At 43.9% G+C, this 27,715-nt stretch overlaps 1 protein-coding gene across 1 annotated transcript in view; it reads left to right on the forward strand.

Moving 5' to 3' along the window:
- The window catches only part of LOC126985636 (zinc finger protein 436-like), a 56,541-nt gene extending 39,634 nt beyond the window's left edge, over window positions 1–16,907 (forward strand). The window contains exons 2-3 of the mRNA XM_050840789.1: window positions 10,031–11,225; window positions 16,754–16,907. Coding sequence (XP_050696746.1) covers window positions 10,447–11,225; window positions 16,754–16,907 — 933 coding nt within the window. The 5' untranslated portion in view covers window positions 10,031–10,446. The remainder of the gene's footprint in view (window positions 1–10,030; window positions 11,226–16,753) is intronic.
- The last annotated feature ends 10,808 nt before the right edge of the window (window positions 16,908–27,715 follow it).

Consider the following 27,715-nt stretch of genomic DNA (forward strand, 5'->3'; position numbering starts at 1 on the left):
AATTGTTATTTGATACTTTCCAAGTGTCTCGGAATACAGGAATAATACCATTATTCCTTTATTCCTGTATTAAAAACATCACTTAATGCATTCATTATATCTGCCTTAATTCCATAGAGGGGTAGGCTCAGACTAAACATCACACCCGCACACCCTCTGGCTGTCTGTAAGATATATACAAAAGAGTAAATGCAAGTCTACACATTTCTTTCCATAATAGTATTTGGTGATGCAGATATGGATATGATTTGGTGATGCAAGTATAGGTTTCATATCTATAATATTGTGGTAGCTGCAAATGTGCACAGTATGTCTATCTCACATTGTGTAGAATGTAGATGAAAGACTAGAAAAGTTCCATTGTCTTTGCATCATCAGAAATGGATTTCAAATAAATATTTTTTTTCATCTACTGCAGGGGTTCCCAACCTGGGGTACATGTACCCCCAGTGGTACATTTGCACTTTTCAGGGGGTACATTGGGTCCGAGAGAATAATCACTACTGTACAATACATTTGCATTCAAATTGCACAATGTCGTGTTTTGTTTCAATCTCCTCATTTTAGTAAGCAAAACTGTTATTTATATTATATCATCAGTCTACACATACAGCTTTCATTATAAAATAATATCAAAATATTACAATTTCATCGTTTTTCATCCTGACTTTTAGTGGTACACGGGAATCTATAAAAATGGCCGAGGGGTACAGAGGAACAAAAAGGTTGGGAACCCCTGATCTACTGCATAAAATAACCCCCTCCTTCTCATGCACACTACATATCATAATTTAAGGTTGCATCTTCTTGAATTACTTGTTCACAGCACCACCCGCAATATCCCGTCCTGAAACAATATGTTGTTGAATTGTTTCTACACTCCTCATTAGAGAGAGAGAGAGAGAGAGAGAGAGAGAATCATCTTTTTCAAGCTTAACTTACCAACTTCTGTAGGGCAGCCTGATTTAGCTCTGATAAGTAATATTTGGTAAATTTCTTGGTTTCCCTATCATGATTTTCTCATATATTGACTCTCAGGTTGATCATATTTTCTAGGCACATCTAATGTAAGTACTTTATCATGATTTAATGTTTTGAAAAGCATTGGTGAGTCTTTATTAACATATTTGTGGTTTATCCATATTAGGTTAGTTGCCCTATCAAGTGTTGCCTAACATAACCTCGCTCCTTTAAACCTTCTCACGTATATATATATATATATATATATATATATATATATATATATATATATATATATATATATATATATATATATATATATATATATATATATATATATATATATGAAGAACGATACCTACGTATGATATTGTGTAGAGCCATTATATATCAATTCTGATAGCATATTAACACCTATCCTCACCTTAATTAACTCTTTAATATTCACATGATGTAAACTACGTAATGAATACTGTGTTCGGCAAAAAAAAAAAAAAAAAATCACTTCATTATCAGATCGGATGTACTACAATTACGGCATGAAATATTATAATGATCATCTCAGCTGTCTTTGACATTTAAATTTTCTGGTACCGCCAGACGCTTTGGTCCTTGGCGCCATCTCAGGCGTGGACGGCTTCATCGACGTCACTAAATTAGAGACAAGGAAGGACCTACATTTTTCTTTCCCCTGTCATTATTAATGAATCTCAGGTGTCGCAACTTGGTCCGAACATGGCCTGCGTATTCACCTGTGGAAATATGTCGATGCAAATGTGATTGGTATCCTAATTTTTGTGAAAAATGAATGTGCGATCATGGGTGTCGGAGCGCTGCTGGAGGATGGCTTGGCGACGAGGAAAAGCTACCGAACTTTATGTAGTTTCTGATTTACTAGGACGAATTTTGCGTTTTCCTTCTCCATGTAGATTCAGTAAGCGTTAATTTACCTTTACATGTCAACAGAACGATCTTACAACATATAATAGCGAAGAAATCTGAGGCATATAGATGCCCAGGCTCAATTCTGCCTGAGTCTCAATTTTGCCAATGACAGAGGCCTATATTTTCCTTCCCTGTCATTATTTATGAATCTCAGGTGTCGCAACTTGGTGGGAATATGGCCTTATTATTCACCTGTGGAATTATGTCGTTGCAAATGTGATTGTTATCCTATTTTCTGAGAAAAATGAATGTGCGATCATGGGAGTCGGAGTGCTGCTAGAGTATGGCTTGGCGACGAGGAAAAGCTGCCGAACTTTATGTAATTTCTTATTCAATGAGGCAAATTTTGACTTGGTCTTTGTCATCATAATAAAGAATGATGATCATGCTAGCTCTAGATGCCATATCAGTAGAAAAGAACCCCACATACACAAGCTTGAGCTAAGATAACAGAGGCATGTGGATGCCCGGGCTCAATTTTGCCTGTGACAGTGGCCCAGCAAGAATTTCTTTTACACTATGATTATCAGGGCGTTGGCCCTGAGGGAGTAAGCCGTTTCAAAGGCTGTAGTTGGGACTGAAAGGGACAACTACCTCCCGAGCCAAGACCAAGACCAAGACCAAGACCAAGGGAGAAATCCCAGGCCACCTCGGAAGCGCCGACACAAAAGCCAAGCTTCCCGACTTACACCTGACCTGACCTGACCTGACCTGTGACATCAAGACCAAGAGCAAGATCGTAGATGCAGCGAACACTGCTCTCATTCTCGTGGTATGCTCTCCCTATGGCAACGTAACTCATCCCAAAACGTAACTTCTCCTAAATCTGAATTCTTCTGCAAGTTGAACACCTATCTCGAACGCTTTCGGGGTGCTTTCAGCAGGTGTTTTGGTACAACAGTGTTGCCACTCACGCCATAACTACTTGGTGCGACGAGCGGGAAATTTAAAAATCCCCCAAAAATTCTTCCATGACAATCCCTATAAAACCGAAACCGTAGTATTGGAAACCGTACTATTTGAGGGACGACTGTACATGTATATATATATATATATATATATATATATATATATATATATATATATATATATATATATATATATATATATATATATATATGTGTGTGTGTGTGTGTGTGTGTGTGTAATTACACATATATATATATATCTCTCTCTCTCTCTCTCTCTCTCTCTCTCTCTCTCTCTCTCTCTCTCTCTCTCTCTCTCTCTCACACACACACACACACTATCTGGAGAGTATTATAGTCAATCCGGGAGGAACTGGCGGATGGGGGGGTGAGAGATGCGGGTCAGCCCCGCCCCGCACCTTGCCACACACTCTCAACACTTCTCGCTTCCTCTCATAATATGTCAGCTATTTACTACCTTTAAATGAATTTAATTAAATAATTGGATAATCCAATAAGGTCATATAGCGTTAAAATTGTTTCGTTTTTAAGATAATAACAAATATTTTGTATAAATACCACGACACTTGACAGTGTTGTATTCCAACGTTGTCATTCTACACATCCAGAGCCCAGGTCACTTCTCTCAAGGTCATGGAAGGGTCAGCAGGTGGGCCCATGGGTGGCCCGCTCCAGCCTCTGCCTCTCCCTCCCTCCCTCTCCACGTCGCTGGCTGCACAGCCGCGAGAAAGAACTCATTTACAATGTAAACAAGTACTATTTAGACGAAAAAAACAACAGAGGATTTATCATACCACTAATGTTAGTGAAAGAACTATTGAAAGAGTCTGCGCCAAACGGGATCATGAGTGCATGACGAACAGGACACCAAGACAGCCTGTATTCTCGTCCCTGAAGAAGAGAGAGAGAGCGAGAGAGAAGAGAAGAGAGAACACAAAGGAACACAAAGTAACACAAAGGAAGAACAAACAACAGCTGACCTGCTGGTCCTCACGAGGCTGTTTGTGACAAGCTACACTAACTATCTAATCAAAGGTGGGAGATGAAGGACAGCAAAGGCGAAGGCTCCTCCCCATCCCCCCATCCCTCCAGCCAAAGCTGGCAGGAAAGGACAAAGAACCATGCAGCATGGAAAAACTGCATGGAATTTATGTAGGAAGAGGAAAGAACTACCATTACTGCTACCAGTAACCGGGCGATAAAAGCGGACAAAGACACCAGTATTCGAAAGAACTTAACGTTATTACGACAATGAGTAATATCTTATTTGCTGGTTGGATTCAAAATACTTGTCTAATCTATTCTTGAAGGCCGTAACTGTTGTACTATCAACGACATCACAGGGAAGAGAGTTCCAAACATTAACAACTCGATTGAAGAAGAAGTGTTTAGCTTCGTGCGACGAGAATCTTTTACCACTTATCTTCAAATTGTGATTTCTTCTTGTTCTATTTGATCGATCAATTGTGAAGTAATCTTCCGCATTAATATCACTGAATCCTTTAAACATTTTAAACACTTCTATTAGATCGCCTCGCATTCTTCGTTTTGATAGACTGAATAAATTTACTTCTTTAAGCCTTTGTTCATATGATAAATTTCTCAACCTAGGAATCATCTTTTTTACTTTTCGTTGAACCCGTTCCAACTTTTCTATGTCTTTTCTGTAGTAGGGAGACCAAAACTGTACACAGTACTCTCGACGGGGTCGAACCAATGAATTATACAGTTTTAATATTACTTTTTCCGATTTATTATTAAAGACTCGTCCGATGAAGCCAACCAATTTGTTTGCACTTTTAACTACCTCTGAACAATGCTGACCGGGCTTTAAATCGCTTGATATAGTGATTCCAAGATCCTTTTCTTTACCTACTGCAGAAAGTTTTTTGCCATTCATTGCGTACCGAACGCGATTGTTATTTTTTCCGATGTGCAACACTTTACATTTGTCAACGTTAAATTTCATTTGCCATTGACTGGCCCAACGTGCAAGTTGATCTAGATCTGATTGTAAAGCTTCTTCGTCGAGTGTCGCAGTTACTTTACTTGCAATTTTTGTGTCATCAGCAAATTTTGATACTTTGCAAGTGAGCCCATCATCGATATCATTAACATAAATTAAGAAGAGCATGGGGCCAAGCACTGATCCTTGAGGTACGCCGCTTCTGACGTCGAGCCAGTTAGATGTAACACCGTTGAGAACTACTCTCTGTTTCCGCTCAGAGAGCCAGTTCTGAGCCAATTGTGAATATTACCCCAGATACCGTGCGCCAATAGTTTGCTGAGCAATCGTTGGTGGGGGACCTTATCAAATGCCTTTTGAAAATCCAGATATATGATATCTACTGATCTGCTTTCATCGAACACCTCAAAAATATGATGATTTTTCAAGTAAGTTAGTTAAACACGAACGTTTACTACGGAAGCCATGTTGCGAATTATTTATCATATTATTTTCTTCGAAAAATTTCACCATATTGTCGCGAATGATAGTCTCCATTAACTTGCAAACAATCGATGTCAGGCTAATTGGTCGATAGTTTCCTGGATGAGACTTGTCCCCCTTTTTGAAAATTGGTGTGACATTTGCAAGTTTCCAATCTAACGGAACTTTTCCAGCTGTTAAAGATTTATTGAATATGATGGAGAGCGGTTTACAAATTTGATGTTTGATTTCTTTTAAGACCCTAGGGGTAATTTTGTCTGGATCAGGAGCTTTGCTTACTTTAATCTTTTCAATTGTGCGTAAAATGTCACTTTCTACGACGAGCACGCCACTTAACATCTTTTCGGTCCTTCTAACCTCCGGTGGTTGAGGTGATAAACAATCTTCGTCGGTAAATACGGATGCGAAAAAGTTATTTAGGATTGTAGCCATTTTATTTTCATCGTTCGTGTGGTTACCATTATCATTAGGAAGTGGTCCGATACCACAAGTGAGTGACTTTTTATTATTTACATAGCTAAAAAATTCTTTAGGATTAGATTCACTCGTTTCCGCTATATATTCTTCAAGATTTTTCTTGCTTCGTTTTATTAATTTCTTGGTTTCGCGGCGAATTCTGTCCAACTCTTGTTTATCAGCCTCACTCTGAGTTGATATGTATCTAGTGTATACGCGTTTTTTAAGAGATAGGCTATTTTGATTTTCTTTATTCCACCATTTGGGTTTCTTCTTAAAAGCTGAACGTCTGTTTCGATAGGGTACGCATATGCTTATGGCATTGTTCAATATTGTGGTGAAGGACCCCCAAGATTTATCAATATCTGTTTCCGCCGAGATTTCAGTCTAGTCAGAATTATTTAGAATTGATCGGAGTCTTACGAAATTAGCTTTCTGATAATCAGGCACCTTTTCTTTGCTAGGAGTTACTTTACTTTCTTTCATATTGATGCTGAATGTGATTGTTCGGTGATCGCTAGAACTAAAAATTGGACCAACATTTACTTCGTTAACTAGATCAGCTGTCGTTGAAAAGATAAGGTCAAGTATATTATTTTCCCGAGTCGGTTCTTGAACGTGTTGATGTAAATAACTTTCTAGTAAATTTGTGTACAGGTCGAGCCTTGTATGACAGCTCAACGGTTCACCCCATCTTTTCACTGGCAAGTTAAAGTCCCTAACAATTACTGCCTCGCAATTGCTTCTAATAATAATTCACTTAATGCGTGGTCGATATCAAGAGTCTGCCTTGGCGGTCTGTAGATAAGTCCAATTACTATTTTACGAGATTTATTTTTGATTTCAATGAAGACCGTGTCTACGTTGGTTATAATATCTGTTTTCACGGATACTGGATGGAGAGAGTTGTGGATATAAAGATAACGCCTCCACCTGTCTATTCACTCTTTCATGACTAAAGATGGTATAACCCGGTAATCTATATTCCGCAATGAAATCTCTATTTGAAGTGTCTATCAAGATTCTGTGACTCCGATGATGTGGTAATGATTTGTAGCTGCGAGGACTTCTAAGTCTTCAAATTTGTTACGTAGGCTACGAGCGTTTACATAGCAAGCTTTAATTTGATTCGAGTCGGGGGTTTTGCGGGTTGAATGCTCCCTTACGGTGGAGCTGCTGGTGTTTTCGCCTCCGCATTTTTTGACTTTCGAAGAGCCATTTGGTCACAGAGCAGCCTCCCGAAACGGGCTGCTCCAACAGGGTTTAAGTGGATGCCATCAGGTAGGAACAAGTCTGAATCGTAGTAAAAACTGTTCCACAAGTTAGCGAACTGGACGTTTTCTTGTGAGCAAAGGGACTGAAGTCTGTTGTTTGTGCTGAAGGCCTTACTGTAAATGCCAGATTCGGCACCGACCCTCGGGAGGATTCCTGAGATTATGATGTTACTGGCATCCGTTTTACGTTTATACTGCTTGACCATGCGGCGGTATTTCTCCAGCAGTTCCTCAGAATGGGTTGTCCTTACGTCATTTGTGCCAGCGTGAATGACAAAGAGGGTGTTTCGGTCGGCATTCCTCTTGACATCATCGCACGCTGGATAACAGAAACGTTTTCTGCGGCCGTTTGATGAACGACCACATAACTCAACCAGCTGGCCACGCACCATGGAGTCCCCAACTAGGCGAGTCTCAAACTCATCCTCCATGGTGTCTGTCAGCACCTGGAACCTATTGAAGGTAGTGGGGCTCAGTAAATCCTTGGTTGCCTGCTTCGGTTTGGCTCCATTCCTTAAAGGTTGGAACCCAACATCCTGTGATGCAGGAAGAGAAGCGTTAAGTGGGGCAGGCTGGAAGTTGTCCTGTGAGGCAGGCTGGGAGTTAGCCTGTGAAGCAGGCTGGGGGTTAGCCTGTGAGGCAGGCTGGGGGTCAGCCTGTGAAGCAGGCTGGCGGTTGTCCCGTGAGGCAGGCTGGGGGTTAGCCTGTGAGGCAGGCTGGGGGTTAGCCTGTGAGGCAGGTTGGGGCTTAGCCTGTGAGGCAGGCTGGGAGTTAGCCTGTGAGGCAGGCTGGGAGTCAACCTGTGAGGCAGGTAACACGTCCTCCCGTGAAGCAGGAGGGTCGTCTGGAGAGGGCACAGTCTCGGTGGAGGGCCTCTCCACCATCGATGTCACTGCCACATTACTTAAAACAAATTCCTGAAGGGGTACGAATTTCTTTTCAAGATCGTTATGCTTGACTTTCCATTCAGTCACAGCCTTCTGAAGATGTAGTCTTTGAACGCAGAGGCGGCAAGTTTTACTCAGCTGGAAGAACTGAGCTGCAAATCGTCCGGGACAGACGTCACACTTAAGGTTCGAAGGCACTGTTAGAAATTTAAGCGAGTTAACAGTTTGGGGAAATATTAAAAGCGCTTTTGAAATAACTTAAAGTGTACCCATAAATTGAATTGTATAAAAATTGTGCATGGAAATTAGATACTGCTGTGTTTGATGCCTCCAACACTGGGAGTTCGCTCCCACAGGTTCTTGAAAACGCCTCAAAGACCAATCGCTTGTCCTGAGCCTCGGTCACGAGAGAGACTTTCACAACACAGCGCTTTTCAGCTATTGTCCTCGAAGTTTTGTCCCATAGAACAGGGCCGGCGTAGTCACACAGAGCAGAGCTGGCAAGGGAGGAGAGGAACCAGCAATTCGTTCCCACTTTCCGAAATGTCTAACCCAACTCTGCGACCCTTTCGAGGCCTCGCCAGTGGCACCTGTCACCAGGTGTTCTCCACCAACTCTAGAGAGTATCAGACGCCCTTCCTGAGAGACCAAAAAGATGAAATATTCCTTGAGTATAAGAAAAACACTCAGAAACTCCACCTAGAAGCCGGGAGGTACAACCTCAAATGGCCCACGGAAGACATCTCTTTCAGGAGAAAACAAGAACCAGCTGTTATGCAGAATAGGGATGGGAGTACCGTCGATAGAGGGGAGGGACGGGGAGCTCACACCGACAACTGGTTCCCAGGGAGGCTTTTTAGTGTAGAGGTCGCCACACTCCTCTACACCGCAGGCCTAAATAATTAGGCACGGTCCAGCTGACTAGCACCCTGGAACTCCAGCCATTGTCTCATAAAGAGATCCTCTGCCTGCAGTCCAATCCACCACTGCTGCTGCCCAGAGGCTTCACCGTGACCCTGGCACGGGAGACAGATCAGGTATTACACCTTGTCCAAGGGTGACCTGAGACTATGCAGGGCAGGGACGTCTAGTTCCCTGAGGTGAAAACACTTCACCCACATACCCGGAAAGAGAGAGAGAGAGAGAGGAGGAGGAGGGAGGAAATGAAGGGAGGCTAATGGTGGTCCACTTAACACCTTGACTCTAATCCCACAATTGGAGACAAGAGATGTGGCACCGTGGTACGGGAGGAGAGACCCCCGCAGAAACTCCCCATTCCGCCAGTTCCTCGTGGATTCACTATAAGAGATGCCTGACAGTTCCCGTCCCCCTGGAAGATGGGGAGGAACAGGGGGAAGGAAGGAAGAGCGATCCTGCCATATCTCGTCTCCATTCATGACAGCTCGAGTTTGGTGTTCCGCAGGCACTTGGTTTCGATAGTACAGCACAAGTGCTTGCATTATTTTGTCTCTGTATTGAGCCAGAGGCCTTCTAGTAGTCATGGAGGTCATAGCATCCCAGGCAGTGTACAACCTGGGTCTGGTCCCCTTGTCCGGCACCTTTGCTGCGTCTTCATGGAGAGCAAGAGGGAGCTTTCTTCTTTACTTCTTGGCCTCCGAGAGTGTTTATTTGTCTCCGTGGTTGTTTATTTCCGGATTTTTTGTCTCTTTTAATCTTGTTGGTGACAATTTGATTCTTTCATGTTTAAACATGTCTGGTATTATTTCATTTTTCTCGTTTTTTTTGTTTGTTTTTGATCCACGTTATCTTGTTGTTCTTTCTCTCAAAGCGGCGACGCTCTGCACACTTCCCTGCTCTGTTCTTTCCCTTCTTTGATGCCCTTTTCTTTGGTGGCTGTTCTGCAGCATTGTTCTGTCTCTGTTTTCCGCTTCCCATATCCACAAGGTGCTTTTCAGCTGCCTTCTGCATGGTTGCCTCCAGGTTGTCAAAAGCAGCTAGTTCAATGCTCTGGGTCTATTTTGCCTCAGCTTCTTTGATGCAGTTGTCACAATATTGGGGTTGAAAACCAGTAACTGTGTTGTGCTCTGCTACATTTTATGGAAATTGTAAACGTTTTTGGTATTCAGTTTGAAGCATGTTTTTATGAGGTTGTGATCTTTGTCCCAACAGCCACCCCTGGTGCTGGTGCAGCAGCGAGGGTCTGAGGCGGGTGCCGTGCTGCGTCCTCACTGCCGCTGACTTCTGTTGCAGTGGAGGCTGCAGGGCCGGGCAGCAGCCTGAGGGGCCAGGACCAGCAGGAGCAGCCTGCCACTGCTGTGAGGATCAGTGCCAGACTATGCAGTACAGTAAAGTGCAATTCCTTCATCATATTTTGTGCCAAAGAAAAAATTCAGTGCCATACCTTTGAACAGCACCTTGCATGCTCTGATCAGGGGTGCTCAGGAGAACCACCACCACCACCACCGCCACCACTTTGCTGCTGGCATCTCCAGCCATAAAGGAAAGGGAGAGTTTGAGTGAGAGAAGGTTTGAGACCGAGAGCAAGTTCACCAGACACAGCCTTGCACACACTGCTGAAGGGAAGCATGAGTGCCAAGAGTGTGGGAAAAGACTCCCTGGGAAGGGTGACCTCAACAAACACACCCACCTACTCTGGTGGAAGACCTCATGAATGCCAAGAGTGTGGCAAAGTGTTCAGTAGGAAGAGTGACCTTAACAAGCACACCCTTACACACACTGGTGAAAGACCTCATGAATGCCAAGAGTGTGGCAAAGTGTTTAGACACAAGAGTCACCTTAACAGACACACCCTTATACACACTGGTGAAAGACCTCATGAATGCCAAGAGTGTGGCAAAGTGTTCACTCAGAAGAGTCACCTTAACACACATATGCTTACACACACTGGTGAAAGACCTCATGAATGCCCTGAGTGTGACAAAAGGTTTAGTTTGAAGGGTGAACTAAATAGACACATACTTAAACACACTGGTGTAGGACCTCATGAATGCCAAGAGTGTGGCAACGTGTTCAGTAGGAAGAGTGAGCTTAAAAAACACACCCTTAGACACACTGGTGAAAGACCTCATGAATGTCAAGAGTGTGGCAAAGTGTTCAGTACGAAAAGTGACCTTAAAAAACACACCCTTAGACACACTGGTGAAAGACCTCATGAATGCCAAGAGTGTGGCAAAGTGTTCACTCAGAAGTGTCACCTTAACACACACACCCTTACACACACTGGTGAAAGACCTCATGAATGCCCTGAGTGTGACAGAAGGTTCAGTGTGAAGAGTGAATTAAATAGACACATACTTACACACACTGGTGAAAGACCTTATAGATACCTTGAGTGTGACAGAAGGTTCTTTTCTAAGTCTGCTTTGAACAGCCACGTTGTCTCACACACTGATCTGAGAGAGTTCAAGTGTGATGTTTGTGGAAAATATTACAAGACCAAGCGGAATATTGCCAGGCACATGAAGATCCACTTCCCCTGAGGTGTTGTGTGGTGCTGCTGTATGTGGTGGCGGTGGAGGACAGTGTTTGGCAACCCCGCCCTGGCTGAAGAACAAGAAGAAAGAGAAGACAAAGAGAGAAAGACAGACATGGAGGAACAACAAGAACAGAAAAGAAAGAAAGGAATGAAAAGACTAGTGAAAGAAAGAAGAGAAAGATGGACAAGAAAATATTACGAAAAAGCACGAACAGAAAGAAAAGGAATGGAGGAAAGGAAGAAATTATGAAAGAAGAGGAAGAGAATAGAAGGAAGCCTGGAAGAAAAGGAGGAAGAGGAGCAGCATCAAGACGGGGATAGTTAGAAAAGGGTCATCAGCATCTTCTTGGCTTATGGTCCATCTTCTCCCTCTCCTGGGGTGGGACTTGCCATGGTCCTCCTCCATCTTGCTGGTCAGTGCTAATCCTCCATCTATTTCCAACACTCCCAAGTCTTGTGTCACTGTTCCTCTCCATGCTCTCCTTGGTCTTACAACTGGTCTCCTCCCGTGCACCTCCATTCCCTCCACCGCCCTCTGTCTCTCTCCTCACATGTCCCAGCCATTGCAGCCTTCTCTGTCTCTCTCTCCTCTGTGTCTCCTTCACACCACATCTCTCAGCCACTTCCTTATTCTCTTCCCTGCCACCTGTCTCTCCTCACATGTCCCAACCATTGCAGCCCTCTCTGTCTCTCTCTCCTCTGTGTCTCCTTCACACCACATCTCTCAGCCACTTCCTCATTCTTTCCACTGAGTGTATATATGTGTGTGTGTGTGTAAGTTTGTATAATATATTTCTGCCTTACACAACGATTTTGATTATCCAGAGAGAGAGAGAGAGAGTTTACATAGATTTACATAAAATCAGACCACACAGACCCCATGGTCCAGACTTGGTGGTCTGTCCTTAAACCTAAGTGATTTTACATTAATCAGAAGACTCCAAAACGTTGCATTTCTACTCTAGTTGATATTAAGTTGAAGGAAGTGACGGTCGAGCTTATTTTTGAAGGAGTCAATCGTGTTACACTGGACCACTGACGGTGGAAGCTTATTCCATTCTCGCACTACAACGTTGGTGAAGAAAAATTTGGTGCAGTCTGAATTTACTTGTCTACATCTGAGTTTTACGCCATTGTTCCTCGTGCGCAAAGTGTCATCGATCATAAACAATGTTGATCTGTCTACATTCGTGAAACCATTAAGTATTTTAAAACATTCGATCAGTTTTCCTCGGAGGCGACGTTTCTCAAGAGAGAACATGTTAAGGGTAGAAAGCCTTTCTTCGTAGGATTTGTTGCGCAAGGAAGGGATCATTTTCGTTGCCCGACGCTGAACACCTTCTAATTTAGCAATATCCTTTGCATGGTGGGGAGACCAAAACTGTACCGCATATTCCAAGTGGGGTCTGACTAAACTGTTGTAGAGGAGTATTACATCTTTATTCTTGAATACAAAGTTTCTTTTAATGAAGCCCAACATTCTGTTTGCTTTATTTACTGCATCGATGCATTGCTGTAAGAATTTGAGGTTTGACGCGATTTTGACCCCTAAGTCCTTGACGCATTGAACGCTTTTGAGTTTAACGCCGCGCATTTCGTATTCGAACTTCTTATTCCTCGTTCCAACTTGAAGGACCTGGCACTTGTCTACGTTAAAGGGCATCTCCCATCTATCCGACCAAGCTGAAATTTTGTGCAAATCCTCTTGGAGGCTTTGCCTGTCTTCGTCAGTGAGAACCGAGTTGCCAATCTTTGTGTCGTCTGCAAATTTACTAATGCGGTTATTGAGTCCAACATCCACGTCGTTGATGTAAATAATGAAGAGCACTGGGCCAAGGACCGAGCCCTGAGGGACGCCACTAGTGACAGGCGCCCACTCTGAGTTAAATCCGTCAATCACTACTCTTTGTTGTCTGTTGCTCAACCAATTCGCGATCCATTGGTTTACTTGACCGTCAATACCTATTTGCTTTAATTTGTAAAGTAATTTATGATGCGGGACTTTATCAAACGCTTTCTGGAAATCAAGATAGACTACGTCCAGTGATTTGGTTACGTTATAAACAGTGAAGAGGTCGTTATAAAAGGTTAATAGGTTTGATAGGCAGGATCTTTTGTTTCGGAAGCCATGTTGTGAGTCCCCAATCAATGAGTGGCTTTCAAGGTAATTCACAATTTTGTCTCTAATTATGCCCTCAAGTAGCTTACCTACAACCGAAGTTAGACTAATGGGCCTGTAATTATCTGGTACTTTTTGTCTCCTTTCTTGAAAATCGGTGTCACGTTAGCCTTTTCCAATCTGAAGGGACGATGCCTTGTCGCAAGGACATAATGAATACGGTTGTGAGGGAGAGTATTTCGCTCTTTGTTTCTTTCAGCAGAGTTGGATATACTTTGTCAGGTCCAGGACTTTTATTTGTTTTAAGTGAATGGAGAGCTTTAAGGACTTCATCGGTTGTTATTTCAAAATTAGGCAATGCATGCTCGAGATTTACAATAGTACTGGTGTTGGTGGTAGCGAGAGGAAGACTGTTAGTATTAAACACCGAGGAAAAGTAATTGTTTAAGAGGTTTGCAATGTGTTGGCTGTCAGTCACTAGTGCACCGTCGCTGTTTGTTAAGGTCAATACCACTTTTGATCGCCTTTCTGTTGTTTATGTAACTGAAGAAAGATTTCGGATTATTTTACAGTTGGCTGCAATATTTTCTTCGTATCTACGCTTTGCCTGACCTACTAGTCTTTTTACTCGTCGCCTGGCATCATTATAAAGTCTAATGTTTTCGGGCGTGCTTTGTTCTTTCTTTAACCTGTAAAACAATTTTCTCTCATTGACTGATTGTTTAATTTCGCTATTAAACCACGGTGGGCTTTTTTTAGTGTTAATTCGCTTCTCGCACAAGGGGACGAATGTGTTCTGCTGAGTGAGTAAGTGATTTTTAAGGCTTAGCCAGGCTTCCTCTACGTTGCCGTCATCTGATAGTTGTATTTCTGTTAGTTTTGTCAGTTTCTACGAAGTTAGCTCTTTTGAAATTGGGCACCTTTACTTTATTTTCAGTCACTGATGATTGAGCTTTAATATCGACGCGCACTAATTTATGATCGCAAGAACCGAGGTGTTCTCCTACCGTGACACTACTGATTAGGTTATCTTGGGTCGTTATAACAAGGTCGAGTATATTATTTTGTCGAGTTGGCTCAGAAACCATTTGGCTTAGATAATTTTCTTCTAGAAATTCGATCATTCTATGTGACTCGCCTTCTGTACCTGACAGTGTCACCCAGTCGATATGGGGGAGGTTAAAGTCTCCTAATATCAGTGAGTCGCTGTTATTAAGTGACTGCCTTAAGACGCTGTACATTTCAAGGTCGTCATCAGTGATTGCCCGGGAGGTCTGTAGGTGACAGATATATTTAAGTTGACTTTTGCAATGTTTACTCGCACGCACAAATGTTCAACGTTACTGTTTCCCGGTGTTTTGTCAGTGGGTTGCAAATAGCTTTTGACATAAAGGGCGACGCCACCGCCTCTACGGTTTACACGATCTTTGTTGAAGAGTCTGTAGCCATCTATGTTGTATTCGGAACTTAAATCAATATTTGTGGTGTCGATAAATGTTTCGGTTATAGCAATTATGTCAAAATTTTCTGTTAAGCAAGACATCTCAGTTCATAAAATTTGTTTCTTAGGCTACGCGCATTTAAACTAAGGATTTTTAAGTTATCTAGAGGCTTAGTAATAGAGGTGGTGGTACTTGCGGGATCACGGTTACTGGTTTGTTGCGATGCACGAGAGAGAGATGCTTTCCCCTCGGCCCACGTGGTCACTTCAAGAAACAATCACAACAGTGAGGCCTTGTGTTACTTAACTAACAGACGGTCACTGCTCTTCCCCTACGCCTATAAACAGTGGTGTTCCGCAGGGCTCTGGGCTATCTCCCACTCTTTATGTTGTTCATTACTGATTGATTGATAGTTTATTGTTGCAGTTATACAACAAAGGAGAAGAGAGGAACCTGTCATCCCAAGCCCAGGCAATACACATTAATAATCTTTAATTCCAAAACAAACTACAATCCACTCATGCCGATAACTCTCCTGTGCATTGCTCAGCATCTCAACAGAAGACCCTCCCAACGGGAAGCATGACTCAAGGCTGGACGCTGCAGAACATTAACCTTTGACCTTGCTATCATTTCTGAATGGGACAGAGGTAACTTGGTGTCCTTCAGTGCCTCAAAAACTCAATTTCTCCACCCGTCAGCTCAACACAATCTTCCAAACACCTATCCCCTATTCTTGGACAACACTCAGCGGGGTCCATGATTTACTACCAAGCAAATGAGTGACTGCATCAACTGTAGCCGATGTAATGACCCTCATTTTGTGTCTCCAGAATGCCCCTCAGCCAGCCACTGTTGAGTCCACACCACTACCCAGCCTTAGACTCAGGTGAGAAAAGTCGAGAAGATTACCAGAAAGGTGTGGAAATAGTTAAAGCGCGGTTCACACGGGCAAAGTTTCCTAGGTGCCTGCATCTCGTGTTCCCGTTCCTGCTCCTGCTTTGCTGGATCACTCGTTCACACGATACTGGAGTTTGCTCCTGCGAGCGGCAGGGCACATTGCGGCCAAGTCTCGCACTAGCTAGTGTTTACAAACACCACCTATGACCACCAGGTCCACGGCTGCTGATTTTTGGCGTGAGTTTTCTTGTTTTTTGACGTGTCTCGTAATTTAAGACCTCCTATCAATAGCGACCTATGTTCATGAATAAGTCAGGCATATGTTGGTGGGGTATTGACTATTGCATACTGAAATATGATATAATATAATCATTCTCGATCCACCTAACGCGATCGTTCTGGTTATTTATATTTATGTAGAGTAAAAAAAAACATGGGATAGAGTATATTCGGTGTTTTGGACCATCACTGTGCAGGGCGTTGTTGGCTCTTTGCTGTAGTGCATTTGGCCTTCTTGGTTTGTGTTTGGGGTAATCAGCTTCTCTCGGGTCCCAGAGGCATCTGTGCTCTTCTACCAACTCGCACAGTGACTTCACTACACTTTTGGGCCAAACCAACTCGTTAGACATTATAATTACTGTAATTTTGACGTGAGAAGGCCACAAGAGTTCCCCACAGCAGGAGAAAGATCACCGTCGTCACGGAACCACGGGAAGGAGGTCACTTCCAACCGCCAAGGATGCCGGTATCCATTTTCCGTTCAACTTTGTGCCGAAACATAGGGAAACTTTGCCCGTGTGAACCGCGCTTAACTATATGAAAGAAACCTCGAGGGCAGCAGCTGATAGGGGATTTGCAGCAGTAGAAATGGACAGCAACTACAGAGTGGCAACTTATCTGGTATAGAGGTCATTTTTATCTTCTTTACATTGCAGAGCAGGTGCAAGGAACAGTGCTCGCCTCTGTGGTGCAAGTGTTGGCGTGGGTGAGGGTGATGAACCAAGGAAGAGAAAAAGGAATGATGAACCCGAGGCCAAAAACACAGACACTTCTAAAAAGTGCAATGGCACTGATCTTAGCGTCCAGTAGTGACGCAGAGACAGTAGACAGTAGAGCGCTGCATCAGCGGCGGAGCTGGGCCTGAAACCTCATCAACGGTAAACGGCAAACAAACGCAGTGGACATGGTTCATGAATGCCACAAGGTAAAAAGGCTGGGCCGGGGCAGATGAAGAGTCATGGAAATGGTCGGAAGGAAACACCAGAAAATACCTCAGATTAGGAAAACTTGCCTACCAGTACCTTAATGAGTTCCCCTCCAAGCAGTGTTAGCAGCCAGCAGTTAATTGAGTAAAGTTATTATTTAGCCTTAAGAAAAATTGTAGGGATAAAAATGATTGTGGAAATAGCCATGAAATGTGTGCGAGGACCGTGAGGCCATGGGCGGCCGTGACCCGTGGCTAACTGCCGAGGCCTGGAGTCCCTTGATAGAGACTCTGTCAAGGGTCTCCACTGCAGCCTAAAAAGTCTTGGTTTAATCACGCTTGTTCTCGTGCTGTCAAAGATAGAGAGGCAGCTCACAAAAGGTACCAGAGCCTTCGAACTCCCGCTAACCATGATCTCTACATTTCTGCCCGGAATCGTGCCAAATCCATTCTGAGTCTCCGACTTACCAATAATTTTTTCATCAATAGAAAATGCCAAAACCTTGCTTTCTCTAAATCTTCCCGGGACTTCTGGTATCTACCCAAAAACATCTCCTCCAACTTCACTTCTTCATCTTTCCCTTCTCTCCTTAGTCCTGACGGCAGCACCGCCGTCTCATCCATCTCTAAGGCTGAACTCTTCTCTCAAACTTTTTCTAAAAACTCCACTCTGGACGATTCTGGACATATTCCTCCTACGCATCCCCCTCTGACTTCTTCCCTAACGCATACTCTTGTAATCTATTCCAATATAACCTTGTAGCCGGTCTGTTGACGAGTGTCGGGCATGCCATTAGGTGCCCAGCGTAGTGGCCGCCGCCGCCCCACTGCGTCCCGCGTTGCGTACGTACCTGCGTAATTTTAGACGGGCCACACCGCATGTCGAATATATTTAAACTAATACAACCAACCATTATAACCTAACGGGCCCTGCTATAAATGTTTTGGGGATGAGATGGCTGTAATAGCTGCTCCGAGAATGTGCTGTGCTGCGTTGGCTGGCTTCCATTTTCTAAGTCCACTGTTATTGTTTCACTCGGGGCTCTATAGACAGACTGAGCCTCATGGCTGCCTTGCACTGCACCATACAAACTAGTTCCTAAGTCAGTAATATCCAGAATCCAGAATCGGACATGAAGAATTATCCAATAAATCCAATAAATAAATCCGAGCAATCTGGTACCGGTACCGTACTGTTTAGCTGGTACCGTTGATACTGGTATTGGTACCGGTACCTGCCCACCCCTACAGCAGAGTCCTCCTCTAAAGTGTTCCTGAATAGCCAAGTGCTACTGAATACACTAGCCAGAACATTGAGACACACAGCACAATCAGGAGACATGCCAGTAGAATAGAAGGAATCAAACACAATCATGATACCCAAAACCAGGAAACCCAGAGTCAGTGAGTTCAGACCCATCATGGCACTAACCAATGAAGGCTACAAACTAATGATGGCAGTTGTACGGATGAGTCTAGAGGAACACATAGAAAGGAATAGATGGGGAAAGGACACCCAGGCAGGCTTTACAGCGTGAGGTAAAGTAGAAAACAACATTGTAATCCTGAGGTACTGTATAGAGAAGACATTTAAGAAAAGAAAGCCACTAATAGTCACATCAATAGATTTTGCCAAAGCGTTTGATAGCATCATGAGGGACGTAGTGATCAAAATGTTAATGGAATATAAGATAAATGAAAAAGCAATAGACATAATTACTAAACTGTACGAGGGGGATATAACCAGGGTGAAGATGGATGAGGGGGAAGACCTTGAGATACCAGTAAGCAGTGGGATAAGGCAGGGCTGTACAGGCTCAACTACTTTATTCAAGTTAGTCACATACAAGTCATTCAGAAGCTAGAGGAATTGGACAAGGGATTTAAAGATGAGGCCTTCAATATAACATCTCTGTTTTTTGCCGATGCTGGAATGCTGTTAGCGGGGAGTGTAGAAGATGCAGAGGCAGTGACTGAGCAGGTGGTGGCAACAGGAAGGGAATGCGGACTAGAAATAAATAAACAAAAAAGTAACATTATAATATTTAATATGAAAGACAGACCACAGGAGATAGCAGGGATACAGGTTAGGGATAAGCTGAAATATCTAGGTATTGTAATAAATGACACCAGAAATTTATTTAAAGCACAGAAAGAGTCTATGATACAAAAGGCAACCAGAATGGCAAATATGACTTACTCAGTTGTGGCAAGGAGCTGCTCAAGACTACTGATAGGGGAAACATACTGGAAAAGTGTGGCTCTTCCAGCAATATTGTATGGGGCCAACATAATAGATTTCACAAAGCAAGAGATAGACAGGTTGCAAAGAATAGAGAACAGTGTGTGCAGGAAGATACTGGGAGCCCCAAGTTATGCCCAGGCAGCATGCAGCTTTAAGAGGAGAGGTGGGAGTATCAAGCATGAAGGCAAGGATTATGGAAGGACAAGTAAAATATTTGCAGTATGTTCTGAGAGGGGAAGGGAATGACCTGCTACAAAGTGTTGCTGAAGAGATGAGAGCACAGACCAAGAAGAATGGATGGATGAAAGGACTAATAGAAGACAGAAGAAGGGCGGGAATAAGAGGAAGCAAACGACGAAATAAGGAAAGAAGTTAGAGCACGGGACACAAAAATGTGGAAAGAAGAAAAAGCAACCCTGAAAATATATAGAACCTGGAGAGAAGAGATAGGCGGACAAGAGGAAGTGTACGACAACAGTGAAGCATCAGCCGTCCTCTTCACCTGCAGAACAAATAACATGAGGCTGAGAGATAGGAAAAGGTTTAACAACGAGAGTACGGCGTGCACCATGTGTGGAGACGAGCTGGAGGACCTGGGGCACTTCATCTTGCACTGCCCGGCCCGTGGCGAGGAGAGGAGCAGCATTTAACTTTAGTAAAGCGTTTGACCTTGTTAATCATAACATATTATGATCAGTAAGCTCTCCCACATCGGTATAGGGGATCCCTTACTCTCTAGGATACACGGATTTCTGAACGGTAGAGTGATGAGGGTTGTGGTTGGGGGTTCTGAGGTGATTCTACGCATGTAACTAGTGGAGTTCCCCAGGGGTCTGTCCTTGGACCAACCTTTTTTTTCATTTATATTAACTTTGTGGCTCACGGTCTGACCTGTAAATACAAAATTTTCGCTGATGATCTGAAAATATACCAAAAGATAAATAAGACTACGCCTTCTCTTACATTGTTAGATATTGTTTCTGTGCAGAGAGATGTAGACCTACTGCTGTCACGTGCGGAATCGTGGGGGCTCAGGCTCAACTCGGACAAGACCCGTGTTCTTAGATTCTGCCGAGGATCTGCTCCAAATCTTGGCCCGTACTCTGACTACTATATTAGAGGAAATCCTTTACAGTTTGTGCAGTCTGCATCAGATTTAGGGGTTCAAGTGGATACTTCGTTGAAGTTTCATCTCCACATACGCTCTCTTGCAAATAAAGCTGCAGGAATTTCGTCGAATTTACTTAGGAGCACAGTTAACCGTGAGCCTGAGTTTATGAAATCTCTTCTCACCTCTCATATCCGTCTTGTGCTGGAATTTTGCTCAGTTGTATGGCACACACGGTATGTAGGTGATACTGACATGCTTGAGAGAGTCCAACGACGATGGACTGTAGTGACATGACATGCCTGATGGGCGAGCCTCCCATAACCCACTTAGCCATTGGGGTACCTCTTTGGCCGACTGGTAAAGGAGTGGCTCTCCCGTTACGCTGGTCGCGGGTTCGATCCCCGGCGCCGGCAAACCTTTCCTTGTTTGGATTAATTTCTCGTGTGTTTCGTTACACGCAGTGGCCGTGTGGGAGTGTTGTAAAGAGTAAAAAATTCTGGTATTTCACTGGTGGCATAGCGGTGGCATCCTCTCCTGTGGTTCTGTTGTGTCACCCCGAGAGGGTAACAGGTAGAGTGATGGCCCATGCTCTCCGAAGTTCATAGAAAATGGGAACTCAACACACAGAAATTAATCTAAATAGGAATGGGGAGCCGTGTAGTGACACGACTTGCCTGATGGGCGAGCCTCCCATAACCCACTTAGCCATTGGGGTACCTCTTTGGCCGACTGGTAAAGGAGTGGCTCTCCCGTTACGCTGGTCGCGGGTTCGATTCCCGGCGCCGGCAAACCTTTCCTTGTCTGGATTAATTTCTCGTGTGTTTCGTTACACGCAGAGGACGTGTGTGAGTGTAGAAAAAGAGAAAAAATTCAGGCATTTCAGGACCAAGGAGATTGTTGGACTTTCGCATCTTGACTATGCCTCCCGACTGGATGCCTCGGGTCTCTTTTCTGTGCATGGTAGACTGCTTAGAGCTAACATAGTCAAGGTCTGGAAGATTCTCAATGGCCTCTCTCCTGTGCAGCCCTCTGAGTTGTTGTCCCTCCAGACATCATCTAGAACCCGTGGAAATTCACACAGAATATTTCTACCCAGAAATACACAGAAATACGTAGGCGATACTTCTCAGTCCGAGTGATTGCTTTGTGGAATAGCCTGCCAGACACAGTTATCCTGTCAACATCCGTATTTAAGAGAAAACTAGCAGAGTACCTTGGTCAAAGACTATACGAATTTTAACCCCTACATACTAATACCAATGTATTCTCATATATAATTTCATATGATCTCATTTTTAACTATAGTTCTTAAACACTCTAGTCAAAGAACATATCAACTCTAAATTACTTTATTTTACTTACAGCAATATAAATATAAATACTTTTTCACTTATATAAATATAAGTCATTATCATTTGTAACTAGTCTTTACTTAGTGCAATCAACACACCTTCCAGCAGCGGCTTAATAGTTTTAGTGCTAAGAGTGATTACGCAAATATGCATTCTGCAGGCGTGTTGTACGTGGGGTTCCCTTCAACCCGTCCAGGTAACAAGACGTACGTCTGGGCCACACCACCAGGACGCACCATTGGAAGAACTCTTTTTGAAAACACACAAATGGAGGCAGTAAAGGCAGTACTATATAAATTTTGGCAAAAAAGAGAAAAGAAAAGAAAGGAAGAGGAGACATAAAGAAATTTAGAAACTCAAAAGACCCAGACCGAGCAAGACCAGACCCAGAAAAAGCTGTGGCGTGAAAGATGTAGGGAATGATATCTTGCCCCGAGAACTTTGACTTCCGCATGTTTTGTTTCTTTTCACAGGAGCTGCCGCTACAAAGGCCTGGCTGGGGACTGGGGAGAAATCCCGAGCCACCTGTGACATCAAGATCAATATCATCAGGGAGTGCCGTTACAAAGGCAAGACTCCCGACCACCGCCTAGGGATGGGCAGGTCCCGTTAATTTGAGTACCAGTAGCACCGGTCGCTCACAACTGGGGCGGACTGAACGTTCCCCCCTGTTCCCCCCTCTACTGCGCATGCGCCGACCTGTGTTTATATGCGCTATTCGGCCCACACCAAAACACTGGAAAAATCGGTCCCGCCGAGCAACGTTGCCAAATTGTCGTACTCAGCCTTTTATGTTTGCCGATTTCCGATCCAATAAACTGCTTTCATCACCCAAATAACTGTCTTCATATATGGATATCGTTTAAATGGTTAATTATTGGTGCTTGTTGGCAACAGTTATAGCCAGAACCAGTAATTACGCGGCTCTGGAGTACGATAATCTGGCAGCAGTGCCCTCTAGTGAGCTCGCCTGCCTCACCTCACCAGCCGCACCCTTTTTTTAGTATGGTATCTTACCTGTATACAATAGGTACAGGATGTAAGCCATGAAGTTGTGAACTCATCTTCCCAGCAGGAGCAGAAGGCTAGCATTCCTGCCCTCCTATATGTGTATGTGATCCTGCGGCAGTGAAGGGCCGACAGTCCTGCCCTCCTGAGTGTGTGTGTGTTTTGTCTTGCTACAAGATCAGAAACGGTTTGAGCCATGCCATGAAACATATGAACATAAGAACATAGGGAAACTGCAAGAGGCCGGGTGGCCTACACAGGGCAGCTCCAGAATCCCCCCCACTACTCACGGTGGGTGAGGTGTAGTTACAGGGGTTACAGGTAGAGCTTGATCCTCGCTATACCGGCAGTACCCAGGCACGCATCCAGCACCCCGTCACCTTACTGCACACCTCACTGCCACCTGTCGTCCTCGTCCATGTAGCTATCCAGTCTACTCTTAACAAGCTATCGTCCCTGCACTAACTATGTGCTTGCTGAGTCTATTCCATTCCCCCACCACCCTATTACTAAACCAATGCTTGCCTATATCTCTCCTAAATCTATACTTTTCTAATTTAAATCCATTACTGCGAGTTCTATCCTGCTGGCTAATTCTCAGTACTTTACTTATATCGCCTTTGTTGTAACCCTTGACCCATTTGAATACTTCTATCAGATCTCCCCGCACTCTTCGTCTCTCTAGTGAATGTAAGTTTAGATGTTTCAGCCTATTTTGATATGGAAGGTTCCTCAGCCCCTGAATCATCTTGGTCATCCTCCTCTGAACTGATTCTAGCAAGTTGATGTCCATTCTGTAGTGTGGGCACCAAAACTGGACAGCATAATCTAAGTGTGGCCTAACTAACGCTAAATAAAGTCTGAGGATGACCTCTGCACTCCTGTTGGTTACCATCCTGTTAATAAAGCCTAATACCCTGTTAGCCCTATTCCTCGCACTAATACATTGCTTCCTTAGTTTTAGGTCAGAGTTCACTAACACTCCCAAATCCCTTTCACACTCAGACCTGCCTATCGCTGTGGAGTCTAAACTATACCCGTGTAATGGGTTGCGTGTTCCTACACTAAGTACGCTACACTTGGTGATGTTAAAATTCATCTGCCATTTCTCTGACCAAGCTGACAGTTTGTTGAGATCCTCCTGCAGTGCTCTAGCATCCTCCCCTGCCCTAATAGGGCGTCCTATTTTGGTGTCATCTGCAAATTTACCTATGTCACTAGTTATCCCATTGTCTATGTCACTGATGTAGATAATGAAAGGGAGGAGCATGCCGTCCCAACCCCCAGACAGTACAGAGTGTGATTATACAACTAAGGATACATGTGTAAATAGCACCAGGAATAAAAAAAAAACATTATATCCTTGCATGTATCTATATTATATTTGGAAAAATATACTTGTTGTATGTATCCCTGATAAAATTTTTTATCTATATGTGCTTAAATTTAAGTGAATGGAAGCATAAGAGAGTAAAGTGAATGGAAGCATAGTGAGTAAAGGTCTAAAAAACACTATATCCTTGTATCTATATTATATTTGGAAAAATATACATGTTGTATGTATCCCTGATAATAAAATTTATCTATATGTGCTTAAATTTAAGTGAATGGAAGCATAAGTTGTGTAATGTGTGCCCCCCGAGACCCCCAAAATAAACTATAAGCTAAATCCCCCACACACAATAATGAACATAATCAAGTACTGGCAGATCTTTCGTAATAAATCTGCAATCGCTCCTTCAGACCTATTTGTTCTAACTCCTGATCTACCCATAGAGTCCACCAGTACAAAATAGCCTCCCAGAATCCCTGGTCATCCTTCAGTCTCTATCTATTTAAATCAGCACTAGCTCATCATATAGGGGTAAAGCTTTTAGAATATCACTACATGGACTATAGCTCTTCATCTTTAATATTATGAATTTTATTACGTTGACTGCGCATCTGCAGAGTGCTGGCTTCCCAGAGCCCCCGCCTCATCATGTGGATTTTGGGGTCGGGAAGCCTATCCTTTGTAACCTGGTGGGCGCCTCCCAAAACATACTAACCTAAGGGAGTTGTTACAGTCTTCATAATATTAATCTAGAGCATATAAAGGTATTTTGTAAAGGATTGGTGACCATAATTATTAATGTGGCAGCAGTCTCGCCTAGGAAATAACCCCAACAAGTGATGCAGAAAGAAGGGAAACCAATTTACTGAAGGCTTTTAGTTGTACGTTTTGATACCGTTGATGAGGTTTCAGGCCCCGGTCCGCCGCCGCAGCAGCGCTCCACAGGGCCGGTAACATTATAACAGTAATATTAGCACCTAAAGTTGTCTTCAATCCTCATATTTGTTAAGTCGTAGGACTTAGTGAATAAGTGAGTCTTCAGCGCTTTCTTGAAGATTGCCAGACTGCCACTGTTCTCAACATCCCGGGTAACTCATTATAGAGCCGCGGGGCACGTACTCTTCTCAAATGCTCTGGAAACCCAGTTCAGGTTGACCCTGGGCTCTTAGAGTCTATATCGTTACATCCTGTTGTATATTACAGATAGTATGTTCAGATATGATTAAAATAAAAATCGTTATACACAGTGGAAAATAACAGGCATGCAAATGACAGAATAAGGAGGGCGGACCGATGTCTCGTGGGGGGACCGATCAGTCTGCAGTAGGCCAGCTGGTCCCCCCTTTAAATGGGGCGGGCCAACACGGGTTGGCGCATGCGCCGTAGAGGGGGGAACAGGGGGGAACGTTCAGTCCGCCACACCCACCTACCACAGACAACTAGAATGGGTAGGTACCGTTAATTTAAGTACCAGTAGTACCGGTACTCAAATTAACGGTACCTGCCCACTCACCACCACAACAACAACTCGGCGGCGGACACTGGTCGCTCCTCCACGTCTGTCAGGGACATTTTTCCTCTTTTCCACGCTGGGGCTGTTTTCCAAGAGTCCCTCCACGACCCCAGGTGAGACATTAAGGCTGCCGGGGTACTGTGAATAGTGGAAATAAGGAGAAACAGTCACCACTCGTCTCGATGAACAGTTTTTCTTTTTGCCGCTGTTGGTGTTGTTGAAGGGACGCATTATTAGTGGTCTGGGAAGCTGCTGCAGGCGGCACATCACGGTATAAAGAGTAGAAATGAGGAGAAACACTCATGCCTCACAAGGGGGATCAGTTTTGCTTCCTGGCGCTCAGATATTGGCTTTAATGGAGCACTTGTGATGGCCGGCTGGGAGGCGTCAAGGCTACAGGGAACCATCCTGCCAGGCTGGAAATACTGGAAATAAGGGGAAGTAGTCAGGGTTTTGCCTAACCTGACCTGGGTAATGTGTAGGAGGAGTAGGCGTGGTCTGTGAAGCACAAGGGGCATATATTCTCTATTGCTAATACCTCAGTGTATTCAGATTGATCTATTGACCATCGGAAATGGTCTAGAAAATATGTTCAAATAGGAATAACAACATACATAACTGAAGTGCAATCAACCCCCCTCACGGCTTGGCACACACTGAGTTAGGGGCCGAGTGAGGACGACACAATTAATTATTTCCTATATGTGTGTGTTGTCAGGTTTGGGTGGGGGGGGGTCGAACCCCACCCCCCAGTTAGCTGTTAGGTATGTTAGGTTTGGTCAGGGTAGGTCTGGGGGGGTTGAGAGAGGGCAAAGTTACCCGTTAGCCGTTAGGTTACAAGTCAGGGTTGGTTTAGTTTAAAAGTAATTTGTGACATTTGAGAGAGAGAGAAACCTCACACGCTCACTCACATAGGCGGAGTGTGCTACGGGGAACTGTAGTGTTCCTGATATATGTACCCTCCTAAAAGTAGGTTTTTTGCTGGTTTGGGCATATTCTGTGTCCTGAAAATAATATGCCTACTCCTGCTACATTTCTACCCGTGAGCTGAGGGCAGGGCTGGAGTATGGATCTTGAGGAGGTTTGGGCACGGGAAGAGACGGGGGAAGGTGAGCCTCTGGGTGTTAGGGTGGAGGTGCCAGGTTGCCGCCCACCAGGCAGGCCAAATAGGAGCTGAGTCCAGTGCCGAGTGAGGAGGTTGAGGTGGTTTGGGCACGCAAGAGGAGGAGGGGATAATATTCACGAGAGGGTAGCCACCTCTGGCAAAGGTGATACTTACAACATGGATTCTCTTTTGGTCCCTGAATGCAGTGTGGTAACAAGTGACTTCCGGAAAATAGATGGTGCGTCGGGGGGGGCGTAGTCGCCTGTTAAGGGGAACAAGGGGGACCAAGCCCCCCATTAAGTAGGTTACGTTAGGTTAGGTTTGATTAGTTTAAATTTATTCGGCATGCGGTGTTGGCCGGCAGAAATACGCAGTGCATGGCGGGACAGAACGGCAGCGGGGGTGGTCTACTATGCAGGCTGGTGTTGCGAGAAATGCCTCCTCGCAGAAATAAGTCGCTCTGCTGTCCACCACGCATGCGTGCCGGGGAAATACACGGCAGGAAAAACATTAATTTGGTTGCTTTTGTTCTAGCTTGTCCACTTGTGATCTTTCACCAGTGGGCCTCGGCTATGGAAAAGCTGAGAAGTGGCCGAGAAACAACAAAATTACACTGCATTTTGAGACTAAGAAAAGAGCATGGAACGTACATCAGAGTACTCCTCTCATAACCATAAAGCCGTTAAAAATAATACTCAAACTCCATTAATTTTGAGCTGTATTTTTAGGGTCCACCGTACCACAGCCACGACTCGGGAAAGCCCTGAAAAGGGTCTGCCGACGTTCTCGGGTTAAGAGTGGCAGGGATGGAATAAATCATGATTTTTCTCAAAAAAAAAAAAAGATTTATATGAATTAAATGATATTTGATATTCAAATTGATCTTTTTTTATGTATATGATTTTTATCGCAATAATCCTTGTTTGTTTCCACTTGTTATTTGTTTCAGTCTTATGAGGCCATTTTCTTGTATTAAACTTGGCAATGTTAAATGAAACCATAGATTAATATACATTACCCAAGATG

This window comes from Eriocheir sinensis, chromosome 60 (assembly GCF_024679095.1).
Source record: "Eriocheir sinensis breed Jianghai 21 chromosome 60, ASM2467909v1, whole genome shotgun sequence".
Taxonomy (NCBI): domain Eukaryota; kingdom Metazoa; phylum Arthropoda; class Malacostraca; order Decapoda; family Varunidae; genus Eriocheir; species Eriocheir sinensis.